Raw genomic sequence first — 24,215 nt, forward strand, 5'->3', positions numbered from 1 at the left:
CTAGAAGAAGACTGCAGATTTATACCCCGCCCTTCTCTCTGAATCAGAGACTCAGAGTGGCTTACAATTTCCTATATCTTCTCCCCCCACAACAGACACCCTGTGAGGTGGGTGGGGCTGAGAGGGCTCTCACAGCAGCTGCCCTTTCAGCTGGAAGAGAGCTATGGTTCCCAAGGCCATTCCAGCAGGTGCAAGTGGAGGAGTGGGGAATCAAACCTGATTCTCCCAGGTAAGAGTCCACACACTTAAGCATTACACCAAACTGGCTCTATTGGGAAGGTTCTATTCTTTGGAAGTGCGGTCAGCTGGTCTGAAAGGTACAGCAAAGGCATAACCTGGTTCATGGCCCAGCCACCCTGGCCACCTTCCAGTCACTGAGCAATTGCCTGCATTTTCAAAGCCAGTTCCATTTTCAGAAGACTCCAGAGACTAACCCTTCTGACAAATTTTTATTTGTTAAACTAATTCAATTTCATTTCCTTACACAGAGAATTACATTTGAAAGACCTCTGACAGGATTCACACCAAATCTCTGCCCCAACTCGTCCTTTCTGCCACTTCTTTAATTTTCCCGATTAATATTCTCATACGATTTCCTTTCCAACTATCTGAACAGCTGAGCCGTGACTCATGAATATTCACACTGAATATCGTGAGGGTCTAGGGTGCTTTATTTCCCTTGGTGACAGTCCTGATCTTGAACACTTGTGATTTCTGCCACTGTTCATTTGCTTCCTCCTGAACCTTCACCATTCTCTTCTTTTGATATCTAAAATTATAGCACATGACCTGTAGGACACAGCAAAGGCCATACAGTTGACTTGGAGGGGGATGGCAAAAAAGATCTCTGCGCAGAGTTCCTAAGTAAGCCACATCCCTTCCTAAATCAGAGTTATGCAGATGTGTATAAAAGGCTTCCCCTGCCACAGCCATCAGCTCTGTTTAACAGGCAGGCTGTGCTCCTGCCTTCATAGTCTCTCTGGCAGCATCTCCAGTGGATTCTCCACAGGGTCAAACCAACAGGTGATCAAATGGCTGAGCATCTCAAACCTATAATGGTCAGTTCATCTAAAATGGACAACATGAAATGCATGCCTAAAATAGGACAGAGACAAAGCAGAAAAGGCACCAGGATCAACTACATTCCCATGAAAAGGTGGAATCTACTGAAAGCATTAAAAATGTACATGTTGGGGTTATGAAGCTTTTGTACTACACAATATCAATATAACAACATACAATCTACAATCTATTTATGCAGTCCATAAAGCTCTCGCTATTCAAATGTCACAGCTTTGCATCTTTCTAGCCCCACAATGTATGGCACTGCTACCAAAAGAACCCCAACCAAAAGCCCTGTAGCAATCAAACTGAACTGTTTCTCTCTCTTGGGGTATAGGCATGCCTCGGCATAAAACACAGAAGCACAACCTTCTGGGCACACCAAAGGGTCACTCCTTGCACGTGTGGAGCATGTGCTAGCCGACACCAGGCCATGCACCCAGAGCACTGGCATATGCAAAGAAGTAGGCATTATGACAAAACCCTCTGTCCTACAAGAGCTTTTTTAAAGCTTAGGTTCACATCAGAAATACAGAACAACATTTCTGCACACATTACGTATTTTACCAACATTTATAGGATACAAAGAAAACAGATGCATTTGCCCTGCGTGCTGGTTTCATTACTTTTATCAGTCAGTATTATAGAACTTAGAATATTACAGAATACAGAAAGAAGTCAACTTACCGCCTAGCAATGTAGTAGAATACAGGATTCCCAGTTTTGGATGTCCCAGCCTGGTAGAAAATATTGAGAGTCTTCAGTGCCTTGAACTCTTCTTTCTCATGTACCTGGTGCCTGAAGATGCAAGCATAAGCATGATAAAGACATCACAGTATAATACTCCATGCATTCCACAGAATTTCAGGCCATTATAGGCTTCTGTGTTAGAAATGCACAAATGAATTTGGACTTTTCTCCATCTTTGGTGGTCTTGTTCATATATTAGAGCTCATTGGTTACGAAGGCTCAAAGGAATAACCAGAATATCATTCTCAAGTAGCTGATTCCCAAGCTAACTGATTGGGTCAATATGTGTTCAGGTTGAGAGAAAGATTGAGTTTCTAGATGCTCTCAATGACTGTGCTGTGGAGCAGATGGTCTCAGAATCTACCAGGGGTGGGGCGATCCTGCATTTGGTCCTAAGTAATGCCCAAGACTTGGTGAGAGATGTAAAAGTGATCACACCGCTTGGGAGCAGTGGCCATAAAGTTATTGATTTCACCATTTGTATAAATAGAGAGTTGCCCCGAAAGACCAGCACAAACATGTTTAATTTTAAAAGGGGTAAATTCTCTGAGATGAGGAGACATGTGAAGAGGAAACTGAAAGGAAAGGTAAATACAGTCAAAACCCTTGGGGAAGCTTGGAGACTATTTAAAACTACAATCCTAGAAGCTCAGATAAAATATATAACACAAGTTAGGAAAGGCACAAACAGGTATAAGAAAAGGCCTGCATGGTTAGCAGACAAAGTAATGGAAGCTGTAAAAGGTAAGAAGGACTCCTTTAAGCGGTGGAAAGCTAGTCCAAGTGAGATTAATAAAAGGGAACATAGGCAGTGCCAAATCAAATGCAAGTGTGATCAGGCAGGCAAAAAGGGACTATGAGGAGCATACTGCAAAAAACATAAAGACCAACAATAAAAATTTCTTCAAGTATATTAGAAGCAGGAAACCAGCCAGGGAGGCAGTGGGGCCCTTGGATGACCATGGGGTAAAAGGATTACTGAAGGAGGATAGGGAAATGGCTGAGAAGCTGAATGCATTTTTTGCCTCCGTCTTCACTGTGGAAGATGAGAAGTGTTTGCCTGCTCCAGAACCACTTATTTTGGAAGGGGTGTTGAAAGACCTGAGTCAGATTGAGGTGACAAGAGGTCCTACAACTGATAGACGAATTAAAAACTAATAAGTCACCAGGTCCGGATGGCATACATCCAAGAGTTCTGAAAGAACTCAAAGCTGAACTTGTGGATCTCCTGACAAAAATATGTAATCTTTCACTGAAATCTGCCTCCATTCCTGAGGACTGGAAGGTAGCAAATGTCACTCCCATCTTTAAAAAGGGTTCCAGAGGAGATCCGGGAAATTACAGGCCAGTCAGTCTGACTTCAATACCGGGAAAATTGGTAGAAACTATTATCAAGGACAGAATGAGTAGGCACACTGATGAACACAAGTTATTGAGGAAGACTCAGCATGGGTTCTGTAAGGGAAGATCTTGTCTCACTAACCTGTTACATTTCTTTGAGGGGGTGAACAAACATGTGGACAAAGGAGACCCAACAGATGTTGTTTACCTTGACTTCCAGAAAGCTTTTGATAAAGTTCCTCATCAAAGGCTCCTTAGTAAGCTCGAGAGTCATGGAGTAAAAGGACAGGTCCTCTTATGGATCAAAAACTGGCTAATTAATAGGAAGCAGAGAGTGAGTATAAATGGGCAGTCTTCACAGTGGAGGACGGTAAGCAGTGGGGTGCTGCAGGGCTCAGTACTGGGTCCCATGCTCTTTAACTTGTTCATAAATGATTTGGAGTTGGGAGTAAGCAGTGAAGTGGCCAAGTTTGCAGATGACACTTAATTGTTCAAGGTGGTGAGAACCAGAGAGGATTGTGAGGCACTCCAAAGGGATCTGTTGAGGCTGGGTGAGTGGGCGTCAACAAGGCAGATGAGGTTCAATGTGGCCAAGTGCAAAGTAATGCACATTGGGGCCAAGAATCCCAGCTACAAATACAAGTTGATGGGTGTGAACTGGCAGAGACTGACCAAGAGAGAGATCTTGGGGTCGTGGTAGGTAACTCACTGAAAATGTCAAGACAGTGTGCGATTGCAATAAAAAAGGCCAACGCCATGCTGGGAATTATTAGGTAGGGAATTGAAAACAAATCAGCCAGTATCATAATCCCCTTGTATAAATTGATGGTGCGGTCTCATTTGGAATACTGTGTACAATTCTGGTCACCTCACCTCAAAAAAATTACAGCATTGGAAAAAGGGAAACTAGAATGATTAAAGGCTTGGAACACTTTCCCTATGAAGAAAGGTTAAAACGCTTGGGGCTCTTTAGCTTGAAGAAACGTCGACTGTGGGGTGACATGATAGAGGTTTACAAGATAATGCATGGGATGGAGAAAGTAGAGAAATAAGTACTTTTCTCCCTTTCTCACAATACAAGAACTCGTGGGCATTCGATGAAATTGCTGAGCAGTCAGGTTAAAATGGATAGAAGTACTTCTTCACCCAAAGGGTGATTAACATGTGGAATTCACTGCCACAGGAGGTGGTGGCGGCTACAAGCATAGCCAGCTTCAAGAGGGAGTTAGATAAAAATATGGAGCAGAGGTCCATCAGTGGCTATTAGCCACTGTGTGTGTGTGTGTATATATTTTTGGTCACTGTGTGACACAGAGTGTTGGATTGGATGGGCCATTGGCCTGATCCAACATGACTTCTCTTATGTTCTTAATTACAAAAACTACACAATGGCCCCCACAAACATACCTCTGGGGGGTGGGAAGACTCCTCGGGTATGCAAAAATGATTGTGTCCAGGGCTGGCCTGCCCACTCGGCAAACCTAGGTCACTGTCTAGGGCAGAGATTTCAAGGGGTGCCAAAAAGGCAAAAAGAACCTCCTCCTCAGATTTGAAGAGAAGCTGGGCATGAACTGGCTTCTAGAATCTCTGTATCTATTGACTCCGCTCTTCTCTAGCTGCCCTGATGGAACATGGAGGCTTTTAAAAGGGCTTATCTATTTTTATATTGGTCGCTTTGAATGCCCAGTAAGTAAGAGGTTCTAGACTTCTCATTTTTCTCTGTTGAACGGGGGAGGGGGAAACACAAACCTTGGGCCAGCCAAAAACAAACAAACAAACAAGAGAAGTCCTGACCAGCCTGAAGGAGGCAGGATCTGCTGCAGGGAATGGAAGAGCAACTGAGCATGAAGTGAAGGGAACTGGGCCACTCAGACCCAGCAGAGCTTACAAAATCACTTCATTGTTCCTCCAATTCTATGATTTCTAACAGGCCACCATAATGCATATTTTACGAATGATTTAGCACTGGGTTCCCCAAAAACATTTGGTGTGCTATGGGCAAGAGGCAGCCCCCTTATGACCGCATCCTGCTCCCAAGGCGGGCAGCTCTCTGCATAGAGGATAATGGAGACTACTGCTGGGGTTCCTTATGCCAAATACAGAAGTAAGAAAATGCCCCCTCCCCCGACTGAGAAATGAGAGACAAGGAATATGCCTGCAGGCTGAATTAATTTAATACATAAGGACAAAAGAAGGCCTCTGGAAAGCCAGTGTAGTAAGGCACAGGCACCAGCTAGCATTGGGCAGGCATGTAACCCACGGTCACCCTTTCTGTCCCACTGCATATTACAACTGATCTGTGCAGGAGCCTTTCAAAACTACAAAAAGTGGAGAGAAAGCAGGATACAGATAATGTTCAGGTCTGTCTGGTTATGCTCTCCTTTCAAAAAGCAGAAACTTGCCGCCATCTGTTTCAGGCTTACCCAGAATACTTCCACCACATGCACAAACATGAACACAAAGATGCTCATGATATGGCTAAATCTTTGAGTGTTTTGCTGGAATCAAGGAGTGTGGGAGAAGGGGTAGGAGGAGAGAGACATAAACATCAGCCTACTGCAACAGATGAGTGCTCAAACCTATCCTTATTATGGCTCCCAAGAGGTGGCCTCTTTGGTCTTTTGTGACAAAAACAAGAGACGTTTACGACATCTACCGATACATTTCAGTAACAGTGAAAGTTGAAAGAGCAATAAACCCTGAAAATAGTCTGCAGATGGGAGTGTCAAAATTAGGAAGCAGGAGGCAAGAACAAAACACAGAGAATCAGGGTGCAGAGTTCAGAATTAGCCACATCTGGGAAAATAACCTGGTGCCCAAGCCGGCTGCAGAACAAGTGGGCAAGAGGACTTCCAAGGCAGAACACCCCCAGCAGCCACCCCCCTCCCTTCCAAAGACAACCTCTGCTTTTAGGTAGGCTTGTGGGGGTGTTGCCACAGGTGCCATTCTTGCTCTCATTCTCATGCTACATGCACATTCACAAGCATATTACCTAGTCATAAATTCTTCAAACTTGGAGCTGGTGAGATTTATACTGGACCACTGTGTGTCTGCCACAGGCTTGTGTTCGGGAGGACCAAGGTACGCCAGCAAAGTTGCCATCTTGTCGAATGGTCGCCTTCCAACGGCTTTGTGGTCCCTAAAGGATAAGCATGCTTCAGTCAGTGGAGCCCAACACCATTCCTGCAACTTCTCTCATGTCACACTGTGGGTCTGCTGAGCATCTCACAGATGTATTTTCTTCATTCCAGCAGGTTGTCCTCAGTAATCAACACATAAAAATCCTACTTGCTCTGGGCAAAATGATGGAAACTCTCCCTCCCAATCCCTCATGTGAACAGAGAAGTGTGCAAATGCACACATATGATTCATTTCATGTTCTGATTCACATTCTTAACTATCACGGTAATGATTATTGCAACTTACTTCTACTTGAGAACAGCCAGGCCTCTTTAGGGCCAGGGATCACCAGCAAGCTGCTACATAACAGAGGAGACAGGCTCACGGATATATCTGTCCAGACAGCTCAAGGCCTGGAAGGTCAAACCCAAAACCTTGAATCTGGAAGTATGTGCAGTAGCCATCCATGGTGTACCTGACAGGACTTGCCCCGCTGCTGTCTGACCCTGCTGGAGCTTCTGAGTCAGCCTCAAGGGGAGGCCAGCACTATTCCCTTCCCCACCATGTCCAGCTTGAATTGGTCACATTTCACATATCTCTGTGCTTGAGCTCTGGCTGCTCCCATGAAGAAGAGTTTATACTTCAGGTACTGAAGGAAAGAGTAAATGGGCTCCATTGTCAGATCTTCCTTTAAAGCTTCACATGGCTTGAGACCAAGGTGTCTGAAGGACTGTCAAACATTTGCAGGGGGAGGCCCTCTTAACAGTCCCACCAATAAAAGGAGCTCACCCGGCAGACACATGAGAGAGAGAGCGCCTTTTCGGTCGCAGCCCCAAGGAGGTGCACCTGACCCTCTCGCTGTCAGTCTTCAAGAGGCAGTTGAAGACCGTCTTATCTAGGACTGCATTTGTCTGATCTAGTTTTTATTTATTGGCAGTCCTAACTGAAGGTTTTAAATTGTGACTTTTAATGGATTTTTAATAATTATTTACACTGTAAGCTGTTTAGTTCCCAAAGGTTAAAAAGTAGCTTAGAAATGTTTTAAATAAATAAGATGTACTGTAGTAGGTTTCAGTTTTTTCAGTGTTGAAGAAGTACCCTGACCATTTTGATGGTCCCACTGGCAAACGCATACATGAGGTCCAAAAGTCAAAATAAAAAGCTGCCAAGATACTGTCCAACCAGTATTCTACAGCATCAACTGCCACCTCAGCCTATAGTCCCAGTCCTGACACTTAAAACAACTTAAATGGAAACAGTGAGCTTTGAAGTCAGAGCTGCAAACCTAAGTAGTAAATATTCTGCTGCAGAATTACCAGTCAAGGTGGTGCAATCTCCGGACTGTCCACAGGTGGACTTCAAGACAGATTCCCTTTCTACAGATCAGGCAACCATGGCCTGAATGACGTGCCTGCAGGTCTACTGGGTCTGCCTGGGATTTGTACTTTGGTCTTTCTAGTCCAGGGCTATACTAGATATAAGAGCTACATTTTTAATATGCTTTTATACATCTGTTTGTAGCAGAAAGTAGTGTGTATGGACTCAACATTCTCCATCACCTGCATAAGAACTCTATAGAGTAAAACAGAGCAAGTGTGTGAATTAGAATGTGTATTCCAAAATAACGTTTGTGTCTAAACTGTTTAAATATTATGCCATGAAAAGACAGTCGCGCCCAGAGGAATCTCCCAGGTATGCCTGCTCCACTGGTCACCTTCCATCAGAACCAAACCAACACAGCTCTTTGATTCCTGGTCAGTTGCTTCTACCTGTTGCTGGAAAGGTATTGTCCAATCTTCTCCTGATTGTTCCAGAGCAGACGGTGTAGAGCAAGTACATTGCCATCGCTGATGAAAGACAGGCTGTGATTGACAGTATCACTCGCTGGGCAATCCGATGCTATATCCAGGAAAAACCTACACACACACACACAAAAAGCCTTCATTGTCTGCAGCAGAGACATCAAAGCATCTCAGTATGTTTCTTTTTTCCTCCTCCAGCGTAGGTGTACTGACTGCACCAGACGAAGGTAATATAACTCTGCAGCTGAGCTAATAAATATTGGCTGCTCTTTACATGTTAAAATAAATAAAAGTCCAGGTGTGTGAGGTGAAAGAGAGAGATCATGCATCAAAGATAACCCCTGCCACGCCCAGCACAGTGTGTGTTCTCTACAGAAATATCTCTAGCAAAAAGGCAGGAACACCTCAGAAATCAGCACCAGAAGACACACAATTCTGCAAATGCACATCTGTTGTTGTCCGCTAGTGTATCATCCCTAATCCTGGAGACAGAGGCTGGGGTTGTATAAGCCATGTCCCCACCTCCTTCCTGGGCTTCCCCCCAAATTTCCTTTTAGATCATCACTGCCTGATTGATCTGAACCATCTGAGGTCCAGAAGTTGTTTTCCAAAGTTGGTTTTCTACCTCCCTCTACTTGAATGTATGAAACAACCACAACATCCTGCTCGGTGGGTACCTTTCTGCAAGTGGCCCATTCTCTTTTCTGTGGCAACACTGGAGGTGGCTCATGTGTCGTGAGGCAGGTGGGAACAACCATATGAAGCTCCCTCCAACTGAGACAGACCACTCCTCCATCCAGCTCAGTACCATCTCCTTATGGGAATGGCTTTCCCATCACTTGCTACCAGGGATCCTCTGAATGGCTGAGCCAGGGACCTTCCTATGAACACAGCAGGTGATCTGCACCGCAGCCCCTTCTGAGATGGCCAACTCTCCTTTGTGTAAGGGGTTGTCCGTGGACATTCCAACTGGCCTACAATCCGCAACGACCAAATCCAGATTCTAACACACACACACACAATGTATTTGTGATCCTGGAGGAAAGAGAAGTGTGCAGAGAGTGGTAGCTGTTGAATCAGGGCATGCTGTTAGCCAGCTTTTGAAGGCTGAGGGAGGGGAACTGTGACCAATCCCTTGTTTATCATAGCACTTGTGAAAAGGAAGCTGCCAACCGTGGACACTGAAGAGTCTGTTAGTCATCCTTATCAAGCACTTGTTACAGGGAGTTCAATGTGATGGCATCTGCCAGGTCTACCTACTGCTATGCAAGGTGGCTAGCCGAATACCCAGCTACCTACAAGCGGAGTCTGAACTTCCAAAGCCCCCAAATGGTGGTAGCCACAATCACTGGTGTGGTGTCCTGGGAAAATGGGACCCAGCATCCTGTGCACCTGCACTCTTTGGAACACACACTTCAACTAAGGAGGCAAAGCTTTAAAATGTGGCTTTCCAATCAGCTTACCTCCGAGCTGCATCAAAGTTGCTTTTCACAAAGTCATTGAAAGGCCGCATGTGTTCCTCCTTTGTAAACAAGACATGGTTGGCAATACTTTGCAGCACCTGGATAAGAAATAAAACTACTAAGGCATGTAATGCTATTGAATTCTCTTGTTCCTCATTAAATCCCAGCCATTAAAGTTTTAATCCAAGATACCTGAACATTTCATTCATGTCAACACTAAGTGACTGGGAGCACCAACTAATTGGGTTTTTACTTCAGCACGACTGGCAAATGCTTTCCTTGGGGCTTTAGCTGCTCACCTCACGGGCAAAGTCTGCAGCACTGACCAAGGCAGTGGCACCATCCCGGGGGCTCTGCACTCCCACCCTCTCACATCTCAACTGGATTGCTACTGAAGCAAAGGAGCCACCCTGCCTTCCTGTAGCATTCAAATCTTGACCGTGCTGGTAAGAAGCAGTGGCCTGGCAAGTCAAATGAAAAGGGCAAGAGGGGGCTCTGTCTTTTTAATTCTGAAGCTCACCCAAGGCAATTTGAAGTTAAAAAAAAATCAAACAGCAAGCACTTCCAGACATTTTTAAGCCACCAGGGGAGAAAAAAACCAGGTTCCCCCCAGGGAAAAACTGAAGTGAATGCAATAGTTACTCTCCCAACTTAAATTTTGTTTGCTGATTTAACAATGTAACATGCATCACTTATAATTTAATTAGCATATAAATGGTACTATTTTGCATACTTGCGGAATTTAAAAGAATGCGTGCCTGTTTTCTATAAGAAAAAATGGCAAGTATTCCCAGGACTTGAGAAAAGATTGGAATCTGCACCCCTAAGCTACTTGTAACAAGGGCATATTTAATTTTTGCCATCTGAGAGGTAGGAAAAGATAGAAGTTTTGCAATAAATGGGGGGGGGGGGGGGGAGATGCATATTATTTGGATAGAAGCCCTCAAACAGGCCTACCAGTATGTTGGGGGTATTAAAATTTTACAACACTGAATGTGTTAATAATGTATAATGATAATGTATTATTTAAATTTAATCCCCCTAAAATCTTGAATAAAGTGACATAATTAATACCTAATGCTGTAGTGTAGACTGTCTTATATAAACATTTTCATACTGTTTGAATAAAAGCTTCTCTTTCATTTCATTCATTCCAAAGGGGAGAAAAAAATCAGGAGGGTTTTTTTTTAAGTGCTCCACAAATGCTCCAAATTTTTCCACTGGAAAAACTGAGGAAGTCCTCAGACTTCCCTGCTATACATTTGAAAGGGGTGGATTTCTTTGTTGAGACAAGGTTTTCCTCAGTCAAAAGGAGATTACTATGTAGGAGACCTTCAAAAGGGCCTCAGACTTTTTCATGTTATACATTTTTGGTGTAAAAAATATCATCTTAAGAAGCATTTCACTCATTCTATGTTTTAAAACAATTTTATTTTAGTAACATATGGTAACAATCAATTAATCGCATTATTAATTACTTCTTTTTATCTATCCCATATATTACTTTTCTAATCCCCCCTCCCCCCCGTTACTTGACCCCTGCCGGTGTTGTATACTTAAAATACTAATATTTAAAGGTACCACTAATAAAACAAAAGTTTCTATTTTTCTTTCTTTTAAGACTTAATCATTATCAAAAATTGTCCAATGTCCTTTTATTTTCCACTCTTTTTCTATATAACTTTTATTTATTTATTTATTACTTTGCATTTATATCCCGCCCTCTCCGCAAGCGGACTCAGGGCGGCTTACAGTATCATAAAAACAATCAATTCCATAAAACATATAAAACCATAATACATTTATCAGTTTAAAACTATTACGCTATCTCAATCCAGTCTGGCGGTATTGGGTTCTGACTATGACCACCAGCTTCTGTAGGATGTCCGGTGGCAGCCCATTTTCAGTCAACCAGAAAAGCCTGTCTAAACAGTTCGGTCTTACAGGCCCTGCGGAACGCCGACAGATCCCGCAGGGCCCTTATAGCTTCTGGGAGGGTGTTCCAGAGTTCTGGTGCTGCCACCGAGAAGGCCCTAGATCTTGTTGTGCATAGCCTGGCTTCTTTTGGGCCACGGGCAGACAGCAGATTTTTTGTCCCTGATCGCAGTGCTCTCTGGGGGATATATGGGGAAAGGCGGTCCCGTAGATAGGCAGGTCCCTGACCATAAAGGGCTTTAAAGGTTAGTACCAACACCTTGAAGCGAACTCGGAACACCACAGGCAACCAGTGCAGCTCTCTCAGCACTGGCCGAATGTGCTCCCGTCGTGGTAGCCCCATTAACAGCCGTGCCGCAGCGTTCTGCACTAGTTGTAGTCTCCGGGTTAGCATCAGGGGTAGCCCCATGTAGAGAGCATTACAGTGATCTATTCTTGAGGTGACCGTAGCATGGATTACCGTCGCTAGGTCACTGCGGTCCAGGTAAGGGGCCAGCTGCCGTGCTTGCTGAAGATGGAAAAAGGCAGATCTAACAGTGGCTGCCACCTGAGCCTCCATTGTAAGGGAGGACTCAAGGAGCACGCCTAAGCTCTTGACCTTGGGGACCGGTATTAGTGGCACCCCGTCAAGGGCCGGCAGCTGGATCTCTCTCCCCGGACCGCCCCGACCCAGGTAGAGAACCTCCGTCTTCGTCGGATTCAATTTCAGCCGACTCAGTCTGAGCCAGGAGGCCACGGCTTGTAATGCCAGGTCTAGATTTTCCAGGGTACAGTCAGACTGGCCACCCATCATTAGGTAGAGCTGGGTGTCATCCGCATATTGATGGCAACCCAGTCCATACCTCCTGACAATCTGGGCAAGGGGGCGCATATAGATATTAAATAACATCAGGGATAGGACCGCTCCCTGCGGCACCCCGCAACTAAGGGAGTGCCTCTGGGATGCTTCCTCCCCTATCACCACCCTTTGTCCCCGATCTTGGAGAAAGGAAGTCAGCCACTGCAAGGCAGATCCCTGTATCCCCACATCGGTGAGGTGGTCAGTCAGTAGCTGGTGGTCAACCGTGTCAAAACTTTAAACTTCTTCCGCTCCAACCTAAAAGTTTATAAAACATAGTCTTTTCAAATTCTTGTCGATTTGTCCATTTCACTCGATGTTATAACTTTTAAGATCCAATCCCATTTCTCTGGTATTCTCTTGCTTCCACAACTGCGCATACAATGTCCTAGCAGCTGAGAGCAAGTACCAAATTATAATTCTATCTTCTTTTGGAAAATTTTCCATATATAATCCCAACAGAAAAGTCTCTGCAACTTTCTTGATTTCATATCCCAAGATCCTAGATATTTCTTGTTGAATCATCTGCCAATATTTTTTTGCTCTTTCACAAGTCCACCATATATGGTAAAAAGAACCTTCATGTTTTTTACACTTCCAACATCTATCTGGCATCTTATTGTTCATCTTTGGCAACTTTTTAGGAGTTATATACCATCTATACATCATTTTAAAACAGTTCTCTTTACTAGACATGTTGAAAGCTTTAAAGAATTCTTCCAAAGATATTCCCAAGTTTTCATCTGTATTTCTTTATTTACATTAATTGCCCACTTAATCATTTGAGATTTCACTACTTCATCTTCTGTAGACCAATTCAAAATCAGTTTACATATTTTTGAAATTAATTTTTCATTATCTCCAAGCAGAACTATTTCCATTTCTGTTTGTTCTTTTCTTATTCCTTCCATTTTATCATATCTTCATCCATTGTACACCATAATTTCTCATAATTATTTTTAAACAAATCAATATTTTTCATTGTTATCTCCACACCCAAATATTTTACCTTCGAAGTAACTTCACAACCCGTTAGTTTTTGTAACTCCTTTTGTTTACTTACTTGCATATTTTTACATAATTTTTTTATTTTTCTTTATTTATATAAAATCCCACCAGTTCTCCATATTCTTGCATTTTAGCTAACAGCAAAGGTGTTACTTGAGTGGGGTTTTCATTTGTAAACATTATATCCTCTGCAAACGCTCTATATTTATAAGTAAATACTTTTATTTTTAATCCTTCTATTTCTTTGTCTTCTTGAATTTGCATCAGTAAGATTTCAAGTGAGTTCACTCTATACATATAGTCATACATATTTCTAGACCCTTCAGGATCTTCCTCCAAAAATTCTGCAATTATCTTTATTATATATTCTTTCAGGTCACTTTCTTCCTTTTCAGGTACTCCTCTCAGACGAATCTGAGTCTCCATCAATTTGCAGTCATGGATTGCCACTTTTTCTTGTATTTTCAACAAGGTGGAATCATGTACTTTCATTCTCCCTTCTACCTCCTGCACTTTCTTAGATGTTTCCTCAGTCTCATTTCTGAGATCTTCAATATCTTTTTAAATCTCTTCTAAGATTTGTTTCTTAGAGGCAGTTATCATCTCTTTCATACCTTTCATCATTCTAGCCTCCATGGCCTCTAATTGTTCCTGCATTTTCTCCAGAGAAGTAGCCCTTGTACGGGTTTTGCTTATGCTCTGACATTTAAAAACACCGAAAAGTTTGTTCTCACCAATTAGGTTTGAACTATCAGGTTCAAAAGATTAGAGCTTGCTTTTTCCAACAAGCCTAATTTCGCTGTCCTCAGAGCCTTCTAGGCTGAGATCTTAATATTTAAAGTTTTTATTTCTTTCAAAATGGCGGCCGCGACTTTCTACTTCCCTTTAAAAAAAATTTTTTCCTTTAAAAGCTTTTAAAGTCTATAATTAACAATAATGTCCAATAGTATTTATCTTTTCATCACCACCTCTATTATTTCCAACAATTTTTAATGTCCCGAACACCTTAAAAATATTTTAATTTGACCTCCTTGTAATGGCCGCCAATGTTTTTCTATGGTAGGCTTTTCATCTGATACTTCCTGCTTTACTTGCCACCAAATCCTGTTTTCGCTGGTAGAGAGATCTCACGATGCTTGACGTACTTCCTGTATTGACTGTATATGCTGCAAGTCTGTGACGATGGTGCTCTTTTTTCAAAACCGCAAGTAGACCAAACAATAAATTCCTTCTCACTTTTTAGCACTGTCCTTTAAATTTAAAAAGTCCAAATTTCACCTCTTCATCCCTTCTTCTTTCAAGCTTTCTAGATTTCCATTTCTCACCTTTTGAATTTATTCTGTTTAACTTTAAATAGTCCCGGAATGAAAGATAGTAATCTGTATCTTTTCTGCAAGTTATCCAGATCCACACCGGTCTTGTATAGCTTTAGATGTTTAGTAATGTCCAAGAAGGTTAGGATTCTGTCGAGCTTATGTCAAATAAATGACTCTGTAAACATCTGCGTATTATGAAAATGCAACTCTTCTCCGGAGACCCCTCAAAGGAGCCCCCATCCCCCCCCCCCCCGGGACTCCCTTTTAGCCAAGGTAAATCTCCTCAAAGTTTTCTGTGCATATCTTGGACTAATCTCTGACTGAGAAAAGTAGGCAGTAGCCATTAGTTTGCCTTCCACTACCCAGAACAGAAGTTCCAGCCTGCTCCCTTAATGAGAAGCAGCTCAGCTCGGCATTTTCCTACCCCGGAAGTCACATTTCGCTCCTTCTAAAACACAAAATATGTTACAAGAGGTTTTCTCCTCCAGTGTCTGCTGAAGAAGGGGGGGACTGCAATTTTCCCCTCTGAATTTTCCCCGGGCCTTCAGAACGCTAGACAAAAAAATCAATTAACTAATAGAAGTATTAAAAGTATTAAAATAAAAAAATAGCAGAAGTAAAATAAAATAGTAAAAGCACAAAAAAAAGCAGAGATAACCAGTTAAAATATAATTGAAAGCATAGTAGAATAACAATGCAGCAAGTCATCTCCAACAGTCTCTCTGGTTGGGGCTCTTGGAAGTCCACAATGTCTTCTCCAGGCAGAGAACAAACCCTTTTCTTGCCAGCCAGTTAACATGAAAATGGAGCCCTTTACGGACTCCTCACCTCAGAGGAAGGGGCCAGAATCGCCTTCCCTGCCTCTGTCACAGGACTGCTACCAACTGCTGCTGCCTGGCTGCCAACTGGCCGTCAGCAACCAACAGTTCATCCCCAGTTGAGCAGCACCCAAGTGCTACAGTCACAATCGTTATTTGCCGTTTTAAAAAATGTATTGCAGGTTCACCCGGTTTTCTAATGCAAAGGATTTTAGAGAGGAGAGTGAGAACAGTGGCTTTCAACTGAATACCAGAGTTCAGATTCTGTGAGGCAGGATTTTTTTATTTCTATGAGTGGCTCTTCCCATCCTTCTTACATTTAGTGTCTGTAGAATTTATTAACCAATAAGGAATTTTCTTTCTGTCTCCAGCCAAAGGTGAGGAGGATTAGAACCTGGATCACAGTCTTCTTTCACTTATGCCCCTCTTTTGGCCCTCCTGCTACCTTCCAAGAAATTTGTAGGACTTCAAATGGGTGTTACTCAGGTTCACTCTGCTCCTGTACTAAAAAGTGGTACTGCTTTCAATTTTCTACCCCTTCACAGAAGCCTTCCATAAAAGTTTAAGCAAAGCTCTGCTCTTGTGCTTAATACTCAAGCAAAACACTTCTTAAAACAACTGTTAAAAAACAGCTGTATTTCACCAAGGTAACAAATTGACTAAGTCCTCCTTGCCTAAACATGCGCACACCACAAACGCCATTCCTCACCTTTGACATCAGCTTCAAGCCCCTTTCAATTCGAGGTGGTGGTTTTTTATCCAATATCCCTGCCTCATACGGTGACACGATTGCGGGGTTGATGAACCTCAGGAACATGGCACTTCCGACAGCTCCAATGCTGTTCTGGGGGAACCGCTGACTGACAACCTGACAAGCAGAAGTTGGCATTTGATAACAAAAAATACACAATGCCACAGGAGGAGCTGGGGCCCAAGGTGCATTTTAAATTTCCTATTTGTTGCTGATCCTTCTATGCATGACATCAAACAATATGGAAACAAAATAGGACATCAGAATGGATCTCTCTAGTTAAACAGGCTTCAGAGGGAAGCAGCAAATTGTTATTGGAAGACAAGGAAGAAGAAAAAATGTTATTTTTAATAGTACAGGCAAAGCATGATTTTACTGCATGATTTTTCTCTCCCACACGCACTCACGCACCCTCCACCTTGAGGTGAAGCCAGTTTAAGAGCCTGGGAGTCCCTGACAGCCCAAAGAAAGCTAAGTAGCCACTTCAAAGGACGGCAGCCTGAAAAAAAGCTTCAAATTTGGACTTGCGGTTAAGTTCCAGGGTTCTTCAGGTGTCGACTAGAACAAGGCCTCGCACATTCTTCCCGTATACCAGGGGTGGCCAACGGTAGCTCTCCAGATGTTTTTTGCCTACAGCTCCCATCAGCCCTAGCCATTGGCCATGCCAGCTGGGGCTGACAGGAGTTGTAGGCAAAAACCATCTGGAGAGCTACCGTTAGCCACCCCTGCCGTATACTAAATGATTCAATTCAATCTGCCCCTCCCGCCCATGATTAGCCATTTTCCATCAAGTACAAAGGGAAACACAGCCCCCTCACAAAAACTCACACGCAAGTTCTCTCAAGGAACAGCAAAAGGTCCCCTGTTCATCCACATGGCAAAGTAGCTGAGAATGTGCAGCAACAACAACCGTGAAAAATAAGTTTAGAGAAGAATGCAGAACGTACTTCCCCTCAGGAAGGAAAGAGAGAAATCAAAAGGTTAGTGCCATTTATTTCTGTTTGCACATGCTGGAAAACTAAAGAAGAGTTATCCCCTCCCCAGTCTTCACTGGTTTCTGAGGAGCTTTAAATAAATGACACTGGCACAGGCAGTGCAGGACAGAGAGGGCCACAGTCAGAAGCTTGCGCCTGGGAAAGCCAAAGGGGAGGGAGGAGGGGGGGGCAGGGCCCCAAAGAGCCAAGCAGAAGGCTAAACTAAGCCAGATTCCAAGCACTTAAGGACATTTGCGGCCTGTGTTTCTCATCCCCTGCAGAAACCACTCTTTTAAAAGTGAAAAGATACTCAGAGCCAGTTTGTGCCAATGCACAGGTGTGGCTTGCTTTCAAGCAAACCCCCTCAGGTCCCCCTCCAGGGCTTTGCATCCAGACATGGCCTGCACACCACTGCAGGTCTTCTCCAAACAGCCCTGATCAATGCAGCCTGGCCAGCAGTTGGGCCTCAGAGATCTGGCTTCAAATTCCCACTCAGCCACAAAGCTCAATGGGTGACCATGAGGCTGTCACTACTGGGGGTGTTCCAAGGATAAAATTCAGCCTGAGAACACAACCATGGATGCCATCCTGAACTACTTGGAGGAGAGGCAGATTTTTTTGAGAGAGAGAAAACCATAAATAAATACATGTTGTTGTAGCACCAGGGTTTCCCAGCGCAATTCTGGCCACCCACAATCACAAGGCAGGGTGGGGTGACGTGAAGTAGCCCCGAGATGCAGGCCACAGCCACGGCCATGGAACAGGCCTGCCCAACAGAGGCAGGCCACCGTAAACTGGCCAATGCGCCGACATAGAATTTCTGTAGCCCAAACGGCTGAGTCAGGAGCTCGGCCAGATGCCACATAAGCCAGTCTCGTATGGAGCCTTTCTGAGCCTGTGGGCACTTTGGGGATTCTGGCACAGGGAGTGGGGGAACCACACAATGGCTGCCAGGCAGAGGAGGCAAAGCCAGCCACAAAACGGCTGCCACGACTTCCCTTCAACGATACTGTGGCAGCTGCTGCCAAAACAACATTAAAAAAAATCTGCACAGCTAATGAAACCTCCAGTGGTCAATCCAGAACCCTGCCGGGCAAAAGCCCCACCTGGCCACCCGATGGGCACCGGAAAGGTGTCAGCAGGTGCCACGACACCCATGGGCACCACACGAGGGACCCTTGTCTCAGGCGAGCATGATCTCATCCAATGCGAATAGCCATGGCTGGGCCAAACCTTTGGGGATGGAGGTGGGGAACATCTACTACTGAAATATCACTGACTCCTCTTATGTGGCCATAAGAAGGCTTTTTAAATTACTGCTACTTTGAATTTTACTGGTTTAATATTTTAATTTATTATATTGGAATCTGCCCTGAGCCCATATGGGGAGGGTGGAACACAAATCTGAAAATAAATAAAATAAATAAATCTGTGGTTCCAAAGGGGGCCTCTCTGGAGAACTCCCCATCCCAAAAGCCAGCCTTCTGCACCCCACTTCTCTGCCCCAATCAGCTGCTGCCGGTGGGCCTTTGTCACCTGGCCACCCTAATCTCATCATGCACAGACATGACTAGGAAGGAGGGACAAGAAGAGGCTCAACTGGGAGTTCCACCACCTCAGTAGGAAAGCCCGGAAAGGCAATGCTGGAATAAAAAGGGAGGGGAGGGGAAGGGAGGGGAGGGGACACTCCCACTGCGAGAGCTCTCATGCCCCAGTTCAAACCATTCCGCCAAACCCCTGTCAAGTGAGGCTGCTTTCCAAAGGAAGGGAAGAAAGATTCTCACAATGCACCCCCCCCCCACCACTGAGTTCGACCTACCCTGAGCACTTTGGCTAAATAGAAAGACAGGCTATCATGCATGACGATGATAGTTGTGTTTAAGTTTAAATGTCCACATTTGCCAAGATAAATCTTGGGGAGAAAACTCTTGAAATTGCTTCATGACATGTGCATCAACTCCTGGCTATGTCTCCCCTGCATGAGGAGGAGGGCCAACGCTGGCTCAGCAGACCCTGGGCCTCCCTCTTAAATGCATCTGGGCCCTGGGAACCCTCCCCCCCCACCCCGGGCTGGAGCCAATGGCCATCGTGGCCTCAGCCCTTCAGGGCAGCCCATTCCAGGCAGCAGCAGCAGTGAGGCCAAAGCCAGTCACTGCCCACCTCAGCAGGCAAGGCAGGTTTAGGAGCCAGAACACCGCCCCTCCCCCCCCCCGAGCAACACCACCCGGACAACAACTGGCACCTTTTTAAATCCCCCTGTACCAAGAGGTTACCTGAGCAAGTGTGTGTGTGTACACGCGCATACAAGTCATTCCAAGTGCCCAAATTCATTAGGCACTTTTCAAAATCCCACTTTTCAGAGCTGAAACGGGAAGTCTGAGGCTTTGGTCAGCAAATGCTTTTTTGAAGACCTGTATGCAGTAAAACCAGCATCAACTCAACTTTGCTTTCATGCTCAAAAAGAAAAGCTGGAATGGAACATCATTTTTAGAAGCAGGTATCCTGCAATGCACACTCAAAGCCTGGTGAATCTCTTTCATATATTCATGGCCCCATATTTGGGCAGCCATCTCAACTTCACACATTTTGAAAGCTGGGCGCATCAGAGCTGGGCTATTTCAGACTTTTTGCGCTTCTGACTCTCCAAAGAGGCACCCCATAAGGTACCCTCATCTTGAATTGAACTTCCACTCCCTCGTGTGCACAGCACCGTACAGATAACGTTAATATATAGCATTGCCTTCTATCGAGGCAGCCAATGGTTCATCTATCAGCCCACTGGTCATTCTAGGTCAGTACTGTCTAGTCTGATTGGCAGCCGCTCTCCAACTTCTCAGGCTTGCCCAACACCTGACACCCGACCTTCTTTAAGTTGATTTGCCAGGGACTGAACCAAAGATGCTCTGTTACTCAACACAGCTCTCCCTTGGACATGTTTTGAAGTGGTCTATCCAAACCCCTACCTTCCAAGCAAGGAAAAAGGGCCTTAAGCTCTGTACAAGAAGGGAGGGGAATATGCTGCCGACACCAGGATAAAACAACCACCACCACAGCTTGCCCTTATTCTCGGACTTTCCCTTTTTGAACTGCAGGTGGTGACAAAGAACAGATCAGCCCAGCTGCAGAGCTCCCCTTTGGGGGCGGAATCAAAGAGGCACACAGAGAATGCAGCATTTACAAACAAGACTTCAGTCCAGGGTTAATTGAAATGAAAGCTCTTTGGGGCGCCAGAATTAGTAGAATGATTTTACGATGAGAGTCAAGTCAGCTAAAAGTGAAAGTTTTTTTCTTGGAGTAAAAGAGGAGCAGAAGAGAAACCGGGGAAAGGGGGTATGTGCGCGTTGGCAGAAATGGCTAAGAAAACTTCTCCAAAAAAACTTACTGATTTTTTGTTTTCCTTTTTTTCTTTTACGGTAGCTTTATTCAGGAGAGAGTGACAAGTGGCCTACAGGACAAAGATGAGCACAAACAAGTCACAGCCCCAGCCACAGACAGCAGCCCCCAAACAATACACAACACAACCAACCAACCACTATGCACAGTCTCACAATCAAATGCAACAGAACAGCAAATGAAGTATGCACACTCGAGGTCAGGTGGTATTTGCGTTTCACGTATGCAGACGTGATTTGTCTCATGGAACAGGTGGTATTTGCGTTTCACGTATGCAGACGTGATTTGTCTCATGGAACACTAAAGACAAGCAAATGGTGGGTAGCAATCATTCCTACTATTTCTGGCTGGGTCACCAATTTTGAAAGCATCTTGATTTGCTCAGCATACACAGCAGATCTGTTGCGCATTCTTGTACATGGCATTTGCAATGTGTTTTGCAAAGGACCAAATAGGTTTTTCCAAACAGATATTAATGTAGGATTTTGCTTCCCCAGTCTTGGAAGAAATCCTTCTCTGTGTGTCCATCAACATCTTCACAGAAGTTGGGTAAAAAAAAAGTTTTAAATCTCATTAGAGTTATAATTTTTCATACAGCATCAACACTTGACAGACAGAGTGAGGTGCCCATTCTAGGCAGCATTCAAAGACCATTTTTCTCACCCACCCCAAATTTGGCACCACACAGAGGGGGACAGGCTAGAAATGCTCTTTGGTCAAGCTTCCACAAAATCTGGAAAGGAAGCACAACTTCCCCAGCAGAATTAACATTTAGCTGCTCGATCCGTTTCTCCCAGCCCTCCCTGTGCAGGGGGCCGATCCTGCCTCCCATGCAGAAGAATGCCCTTGGCCCACTGGGGCTATGCAGCATATGCCAGCCTGTTGCCCTGGCTGCAGCACAGGTGTTCTCAATTGGCAGCCAACAATCACTAGGAACTCTCTGAACAAACCCAGGTGCTCTCCAACGGGCACTGGCGCTGATTGCAGAAGCCCAAATTCTGAGCCTTCCCCCAACTCGAGCATGTACCAAGCAGCTGCACAAAGGGGTGGAAGTCCTCTCCACTAAGGGTGGATGTGGAGGGAGCCACACGTGGCAAATCTGGCCAGGAGCACTAGGAGGCAAGGCCCAGCCTGCGCCTGAAACTCCTGTGATGATTCCAAAGGCCAAGAGGGAATTCGCCTGCACTCTCTGCAAGAAAGGCAGTCTGTAAAGGAAACAGTCTCACGAGCAGAGAGAATTCTGCATAAAAGTTAAAGCTATCAGAGCAGCCCTGCTGGGTCAGGCCAGGAGTCCATCTGGCCCAGCAACCCATCTAGATGAAAGGCCGGCCAGACGTCTCCATCCAGCAAGCCCACGAAAAAGGACAGGGAGGCATCAGGACCTGCCCAGCCCTCAAGCACATGACTGGCAACATCAGAACTGCAGCAGAAACATCAGGCAACTTCCAGCACCTCCAAAAACAGGTTTTCAATCATTCTGAGAAGCAACTTTAAGTTAATAAAGAATTAGATTCAAGAAAAAGCACCTGCCTTTACCAGTCGCTAAACTCCAGTCTTCGTGCAGTATTACCTTTCATGGCATGTTGAACTTCACAACACACTATTAACAAAATTCATTGCTTGCTATTTGGTTTGACTTCAGGCCTGGATCTGAAGTTGCTGGTTCAGGCGTATCAGCACAGAATGGAAATTAAATCCATCACTGGCTGCTCAAGTCTAACTCTTATTTGATTGAGATGAGACCTCTGCTTCTCATCCAGGGACGAAGTTCAAATATCAAGCAGACGCAATGCACACGAGCACAAAGCCAATTCCTGGATTCTACCTGGGAAGTCAGCTGCTTGAACTGCGCCTCCCAACACTAAGAACATCAGAGGAGTGCAGCTGGATCAGACCTGGGCTCCAGCTAGGCTAGCATCCTATCCCACAGTGGCCAACCAAATGCCTCAGAGAGCCAACCACTGGGCATAGAGGCCGTGGCCTTCCCCTGTTGTTGCCTACTGACACTGTGCCAGCACTCCAGCCTCGAGGTGAGGCAGGCTTGGCAAATGAGTGGGGAGGGGAGGGGCACTCTTGCTCCCCCTCTCAACTCCGCACCATACCCAGGGCTGGGCTCAGCCCATTTACTACAAAAACTGCATGAAACAAAGTCCTCCAGAAAAGAGACAACCAAATTAAATCAATGGGCAGACCAAGCCAGGGACCTGCAACCATTCACTGTGGGTAATGAGGAGCAAAGCTGACTCTAAAGGAGTGGAAAAGGCCTCCTTGTCCAGGCCAACCCAAATGTTTCTTCTGGTTTTTTTAAAAGAACTCTCTTCCTATTGGATGGAGACGGGGTCACCACATAGGCTGAAGCTCTGGCAAGCGATGGGTGGGGAGAGAGGGAAGTTCAACCCTGTGGTCTGGTTCATGCTGAGTAAACAGCAGGATCAACAAAATCAACTCCCAGCTTGATGGATTGTGGCCTATCAGAAAAGGCTCAATGGAAGAACTGCACTGAGATTCTTTACTGAATGAGCTGAATTCCTCCAAAGCTGTAAAACAATTATAATTTGTGTTTCCATTTGCAATGCAGATTAATTTATTGGTCCTAGGAGGCAAACAAAGCGGCTAATACTGCTGATGCTTCAAAAGCCCTCAAGGGAACTGAGCAAAGGGAGAGGAACAGAGGAAAGTTGTCTGGAGTCAAGTGAAGCTGATGAGATCAGATTAAGCAGATCAGCAGCCAGGAGTCATGTTTCCAGTACTCCATGACTGGCAATAGATATTTTATTATACTTCCTGCTGTTTCTCTGACAAACAACCTCCTCACTGTACATCAGAATGTGCCTTGTCCATTTCCACTTTCATGACCCTGCTGTGATGCCCCCTATATCTGGAGCCATTCCCCCTTTAGATCAAACGACTTCAAATCTTTTCTCTTTCTGGATGGACTGCCAAGGAAGGCAGCAGATAATTCAAGATCAAGTGAAGGTCCTTCCACCTATGTCTTGGGGTACGGCTGTTCTCAAGAATGCTACTTTCTTCATATTTCTGGGCTTCCACAACTTTAAAAAACAGGCCAGAGGATTACGAGACCGATTGCCCTCCAGCAAATCCATCAGTTTGGTAGAATGGATTTTGCCAAGCTTTTACATGCTTCCTGAAGTGGTGTCATAGCAGGAAGTCACACAAGGCATGTTTTCTGAGAGTGGCATCCAGACATACAGTTCTTTGAGCCGGAGAGTGTGCCCCCACTCCCTAGAGTGTCTGGCCTCTACAGATTCAGCATCTTATAATTCATCAAGCCTGATGTGAAAGCTAGAAAGCAGCCCACCCCAACAAGCAAGATGGCATTTATAGGTGACGTTTCCTGCACCTATTAATATTTGCTTAAATTTCGCATGACTTCCTGATTCTAAGAGAAAGCACACAGACAAACGGGGTTTTTTTTAAAGTGGTTTAACTGGTATGAATCAGTTGCAGGATTTCCTGAAATAGTTTCTTACGACAATAATCTAAGGCAGACAAGATCAAGAGTAGTAATTAACACGGCACCAATTAAAATGTCACAAAACAGAACAAGCTACTGAGTATCCCAGAAGTCTTGTGGGGCTTGGTGATAAAAGCACTTGATTTTTAGGTAGAAAGTCACAATTTGG

General features: G+C 44.7%; 1 protein-coding gene across 2 annotated transcripts in view; it reads right to left on the bottom strand.

The window, feature by feature from the left end:
• The window catches only part of NF1 (neurofibromin 1), a 249,271-nt gene that overhangs the window by 138,446 nt on the left and 86,610 nt on the right, over nt 1–24,215 (bottom strand). Inside the window, exons 31-36 of one of the 2 annotated variants that reach the window (XM_060259689.1) lie at nt 20,561–20,623; nt 16,163–16,321; nt 9,539–9,636; nt 8,043–8,189; nt 6,146–6,292; nt 1,750–1,860 (exon numbers count right to left, since the gene is read on the bottom strand). In XM_060259689.1, coding sequence (XP_060115672.1) covers nt 1,750–1,860; nt 6,146–6,292; nt 8,043–8,189; nt 9,539–9,636; nt 16,163–16,321; nt 20,561–20,623 — 725 coding nt within the window. The remainder of the gene's footprint in view (nt 1–1,749; nt 1,861–6,145; nt 6,293–8,042; nt 8,190–9,538; nt 9,637–16,162; nt 16,322–20,560; nt 20,624–24,215) is intronic. The other variant, XM_060259690.1, reaches the window with a different exon arrangement.

Source organism: Heteronotia binoei, chromosome 18 (genome assembly GCF_032191835.1).
Source record: "Heteronotia binoei isolate CCM8104 ecotype False Entrance Well chromosome 18, APGP_CSIRO_Hbin_v1, whole genome shotgun sequence".
NCBI classification, from domain to species: Eukaryota; Metazoa; Chordata; class Lepidosauria; order Squamata; family Gekkonidae; genus Heteronotia; species Heteronotia binoei.